General features: G+C 37.0%; 1 protein-coding gene across 1 annotated transcript; it reads right to left on the reverse strand.

Moving 5' to 3' along the window:
- Positions 1-4,346: 4,346 nt before the first annotated feature.
- LOC110326751 (olfactory receptor 6C2-like) lies at positions 4,347-5,279 on the reverse strand. The gene has a single exon (XM_021205331.1). It carries the CDS (start codon positions 5,277-5,279, stop codon positions 4,347-4,349), a length of 933 nt encoding a protein of 310 aa, XP_021060990.1.
- Positions 5,280-6,067: the final 788 nt, after the last annotated feature.

Genomic DNA, 6,067 nt, shown 5'->3' on the forward strand with positions numbered 1-6,067 from the left:
CTCACAGTCAGCTATTGGATGGAACAGAGGGTCACCAATGGAGGAGCTAGAGAAAGTACCCAAGGAGCTGAAGGGGGATGCAACCCTGTTGGTGGAACAACAATATGAACTAACCAGTACCCCTTGAGCTCGTGTCTCTAGCTGCATATATAGCAATAGATGGCCTTATAGGCCATCATTGGGAAGAGAGACCCCTTGGTCTTGCAAACTTTATATGACCCAGCACAGGGGAACGCCAGGGCCAAGAGGTGGGAGTGGGTGTGTAGGGGAGCAGGGGCAGGGAGAAGGTATGGGGAACTTTCAGGATAGCATTTGAAATGTATATATATATAAAAAAAAAAGAATTTAGGTATCTCACAAACACCAGAAATCCCATCAAAAGCCTTTTTGTGGTTTTATTGTTAGTCTTCCTAATCTAAGCCCACATACTTATTTATTTTATTTCATTTGTTTGTTTGTTTATTTATTTATTTATTTCGGTTTTTCGAGACAGGGTTTCTCTGTGTAGCCCTGACAGTCCTGGAACTCTGTAGACCAGGCTGTCCTCGAACTCAGAAATCTGCCTGCCTCTGCCTCCCAAGCACTGAGATTAAAGGCGTGTGCCACCATTGCCCGGCCTTATTTTACTTTTTAATGACAATAGATTTTTTTCCATACAAAATATTCTGATCACAGTTTTCCTTCCCTCCTTTAGATCCCTTCATCTCCCATCTCTCCTATCCTAGGCCTTCTTTTTCTCTCTGTTTAGAAATCAATGCAGTAAACAACCAAGACAAAACAAAGATATAACAGAAGAAACACACACGCACACACACACACACACACACACACAAAAATTGGGAATTATAATGTTTAAACAAAATAGCAGTACTGTAAAAAAATTGCCAAGATAATGATGAGACAAAATATACCCACAAATATCCCTGAGTTTATTTCATGTTGGTCATATACCATAGGACGTGGGGTGTGCACTTAAGTGTGATTTGCATAGTCAACGAGACTCGATTGTAGAAAACCAATTTTTCCTTTGTGAGTAGTTGTCAGTTGGAGGTAGCTTTTTTGTTAGGGATGGAGATCCTGTCCACTCTGCACTCTCAGTGGTGGGCTTAGCTGTGTGCAGTCCCTTTGGATGCTTCCACAGTGTCTGTGAGTTCAGTTGTGTATCAGGCTGCAGTGTCTGGAAGGCATTGTTTCTTTTGTGTCTTCCATCCTCCCTGGCTTTTGTAGACTTTCTGCCTCCTCTTCTTTGGGGTTCCCTAAGCCCTTCGGGAAGTGGTTTGATGAAGACCTCCCACTTAGGAATATTACCATGTCTCTCATTCTCTGCACATTGCTCAGTTGTGGGTCTCTGTATTTGTTCCCATCTACTGCAGGAGGAAGCATCTTTGATAATGGCTGAGCAGGACACTGATCTATGCATCTAGCAAAATGTTGTTATGAGTCATTACATTGGTACAGTCATTAAGCAGAACAATTGTATTTGGCTTTTCCCCATATCCTGGCCCATCTAGTCCCAGAGTTTTGGCTACTTGAACCATGTCAGACATGGTTTCATCTTGAACAGTAAACTCCTAATTCAAGTTGGCTGCTGTTATAGAGGCCAAAATCTTTGACCTAGACAGGTATAGACCCTTGGGGAGAGCTTACTACGATTACCATTTCAATTTGGCCTAGTATTAAGCTGACTTTCAGTATGTTTAGTGTAACAATCAACTGTCATAAAAAAATCTCATTAGTCTGTGGTAATAAACAGACACAGAATTGGTGATGTAGCAGGCATAAGAGACTTCAGAATTTTAAGCTATAAACTGGGCATTTGTATCATAACCTGTATGAACCTATGTAAAAAAGCTATGAACTCACTGTCAACTCTGGAAGGAACAGAGTGCAGAATGTTCTTTCCACAAGGTGACCTTCTGGAGAGAATTGCATAACCTGTGATAAAGTGAATGCATTTGAAAGCAAGGACACGAATGGAATGTCCTGGCATGTCCACCCAATCTCAGTACCAATTTTCTTGACTCTTTTCACATGACTAAAGATGATAAGACAATACCAGGTGTGTTCCCTAATAGTACTTGTGCTTGTTTAAGCTAACTGTAAAGGTCACTTCATGCTTTGCTTGTCTTAATATAAAATGAGAAAGGCTTTGTACTATTCTTGAACACTTGGAGACCTTGGTTATCCCATGCTGATATTTTGGTATACCTTTCAATCTTGATGACTTTAGTGGGTTGACAGCAGCTCCCTCTTCTCAAGACTCAGTTATCATTGTGGAAAGAGAGAGGAAAGATTAAAAGAGCAAGAGGTGGTGGGATGACAAAAGGAAAGAGTGTATTTCAAACACAACAGAGCAGTTGTGCATGTAAACTCAAAGTGATTGTGATTGCGACAGCATGCACAAGATCCATTCAAGCTCAAGCCAGAGTAAATCCCAGTGTAAAGATGGGAGATAGACATGATGTTTAACCCCTAGCTGAGTAGCTATTTATAATGAATAACTGCTGAAAGATGGAGAGTTCACTTTCTTTAAGAGTATGGTCCCTGGGAGGTGGACCATGCTCCACTGGAGGATACATATCCAGGACAGTACTGGTAGCACAAACTGTAGTCCATAGTTTTTAAAAAAGAATACAAAGTTGGGTTGTGGGGAAATGATGTGAATTATAGAGAAGTAGGGAGAAGAAATGTTATAATAAAATTATGGTCTAGAATTCTGAAAAAAAAACTAATAAAATACCTTAATGTATATTATACATTTTCCTTAATTTTAATTATTTCATGAATAATCAGTTAAATTTACCACCATTCAATAGTCCTCCACAGATGTGATACCTAGAAATTGTAATAATGACCAATGTGGCAAGATATTCCTGGATGAGCAAGCAGTAGCAGCACTTGTCTTGGCTGTAACTTAGAACCATCTAATTGGACTTACGGACTGCTTAGCTTAAGGGAAGTCATGCCTGTGTTTGGAAATCTAGCCAATTAGGTAGTGTTAGTAAGGTCATGGATCACTGTGGAGAACTTACTATCACCAGTTTACCAGACCAGTTATAATTTATGACTTCATATTTTATGAAATAAATGTACTTTTATGAAGTATGTGTGGTTTTCCCCTATCCTCATAGGTAAATGTAGCTTTTACAACTTAACAAGTAAACTTCTTTTTGCAAGAGGTAGAGAACATTATAGAAAACCCACAACTGATCAAAATGATGATATTAGCCTATTGTTAGAGTTCAGTGTCAGTGGATATATATATATATATATATATATATATATATATATATATATATATAAAATCAAATTAGGGGTTCTTGGAAGAGTAGCCAGTGCTCTTAATTGTCAATCCATCTCCCCAGCCCACATTAAAAAAAACTCATTCTCTCTCTCTCTCTCTCTCTCTCTCTCTCTCTCTCTCTCTCTCTCTCTCTTAGTTTTCACAAATGAATCAATATACCTATGAGGCATTTATAGTTTTATAGTTTTCTTAAGTTATACTTTAGAATATCTTTATGGTAGCGATAGTTTAGTAAGGCTTTAAATTCTGTATAAAATACAAGTTAAAGCATAATTTGTACTTATTGCAAATCACAGAAGTAACAGGATTATATAATAACCATTTTCATTATAGTGTGAAAGCATTAACAATATTATTAAGTCAAGATTTAATATTATTTGTAATATTAAATCTATTGTTCCAAACCCATTCTTTTTTCTTATTTTATTGTTTAGAGTAAATAATAAAGTACCAGGGGTTCCTAGATAACTATGGGTTATGCAGGAGTCAACTAAAAGATGGGGAACATTCTAACAAAATTTGCATATATAGTGAACATGCTCAATCTGTTGTCATAATTCCCTAAACATTATAGATATTTACATAGAAATTAGCTTGTCTTCTGCACTTTCAGTAATCTGGAGAATATTTAAAGTATAAAAGAGAATGTACATAGGTATATGGGAATACTGAGCCATTTAATGTAAGGAACCTGTGCATACAGACATTTTAATGCACTCGTGGGGGTTCCTGAACCAATTCCATGAGGATATCAAGAAATAGAACTTATCATGGTTCCTGGTGCCAAGATCCTCATGAAAGCTGAAGTTAGAATAGACAATAAACACAATTATTCATTGATACTGCACCATCATTGTTGTTTTAACATTTTTTGATGAGAAGGCATATTTTTATTTCCTGAAAGTGTTTCATACATAATTATTGAGACATTTTAATGTGATGAAGTTTCCCATCTAGAAAGCTAAAGATAAAAATTTTAATGTACAGTTTATGAATGTTATACTTTTCATAAAAAGCTGTCTCTCTAGAGTAGTAAATTTCCCTACTTCTGGAAGAACAGCGCAATTCTTTTAACTGAGTCATTGAAGGCCTGCTTGACTTGTTTGTTCCTCAAGGTGTAAATGAATGGGTTCAACATGGGAGCAATGGAAGTGGTGAGAACCATCACACCCTTGTTGATAGCCACTGAGTCCTTTGCTGAAGGTTTGATGTAGATGAAGATGCAGCTGCCGTAGGTGATGGAAACCACAATCATGTGGGAAGAGCAGGTAGAGAAGGCTTTTTTCCTCTGCTGGGCAGAAGGAAATCTTAGAATGGTTCTGATTATGTATACATAGGAAAGGCTTACACACACAAGGGTCAAGATAAATGTTAATACCGCAGAAACTATCACTGTCTGCTCTATGAGCCATGTTTCTGTGCATGAGATCTTTAGGAGGGGGTTTGCATCACAGACAAAATGGTCAATAACAGAGTCACAGAATTCCAGATTGAGGCCCAGGCTAAGTGGTGGCAGGATCACAAACAAGCCAGCTGCCCAGCAACAGAGGATAAGTCTTGTGCAGATCCTGCTGCTCATAATGGTGCTATAATGCAGGGGTTTGCAGATGGCTACATATCGGTCATAGGACATGATGGCCAGCAGAAAAAATTCTGTCACACCAAAAAGATCAGTACAAAATATTTGAATGACACAGTTGTTATATGTAATTGTCTTGTCACCTGTTGAGATGTTGTATAAGTATCTGGGAATGCAAGCAGTTGTAAATGAGATTTCTAGGAAGGAGAAATTTTGTAGGAAAAAGTACATAGCAGTCTTTAGGTGTGGATCTATAATGGTGAGGGATATGATCGTGAGGTTCCCAGTCACACTCAGCATGTAGGTGAGAAACAGAAAGATGAAGATCAGAGTTTTCAGTTGTGGGTCATCTGTCAGTCCCAGTAGGATGAATGTTGTTACTGTGTGGTTTCTCATAATTGAATTGTTACATTTAAAATGTAACATCCAGTCTGCATTTAAAATCAGAGATATCTGTCCAGGAGTAGTAATTTACAGGGAAAATTTATGAAACCCAACTCATACACACACACACACACACACACACACACACACACACACACACATACACACACACAGAGTTTACAAACAAAACCACACTGGTTGCTTAGGTCTTACAATGTTTGATTTTTTTTCTGGGTAGATTTAGAAAATCAAATTGCCTTGTCTGCACATTTCAAATTGTTATGTGCACTTCCTTCTCTTTGGATTTGATTCTCAAATTATTATTATTATTTATTCCATTGTTCTTTGGGTTCATGTTTTTCCAAGCAGTTTGAGTTGGCTGTTAATGCATTCTGAGACTGAATTCCTCCTTAGAGCATGAATCCTGAAGTCAAAATTTTCACTGTCTTTGGTTTGTTCATGTATTCTTTGAGGTTTTTTATTTTTTATTTATTTTTTATAAAAATCACAAATATTTTCAGGTTCAGGTTCAGGTTGTTATAAGCTTTCTATTTATGATCTAATATGCTGGAGTCTAGTATTATAATTACAAACATTTATATTTTCTTTAAACAGTCCTTTTAATTGCTACCTTATCTCATGTTACTAATTTTCAGTTAAAAATTACATTATTATCCTATCATGGGATAAAAGGGCAAAAATATCTTGAGAGAAGGTTTATTGTGTAGCAAGATAATGTCACATATGTCATATAATGTCATATAATTGAAAAAAATCATCACAATTACTTTTAGTGTTTA

The sequence above is a fragment of the Mus pahari genome, chromosome 9, assembly GCF_900095145.1.
Source record: "Mus pahari chromosome 9, PAHARI_EIJ_v1.1, whole genome shotgun sequence".
Taxonomy (NCBI): Eukaryota; Metazoa; Chordata; class Mammalia; order Rodentia; family Muridae; genus Mus; species Mus pahari.

Excerpts from the sequence above, each read along its gene's own strand:
- LOC110326751 (XM_021205331.1), bottom strand. The coding sequence starts at position 5,279 with ATGAGAAACCACACAGTAACAACATTCATCCTACTGGGACTGACAGAT.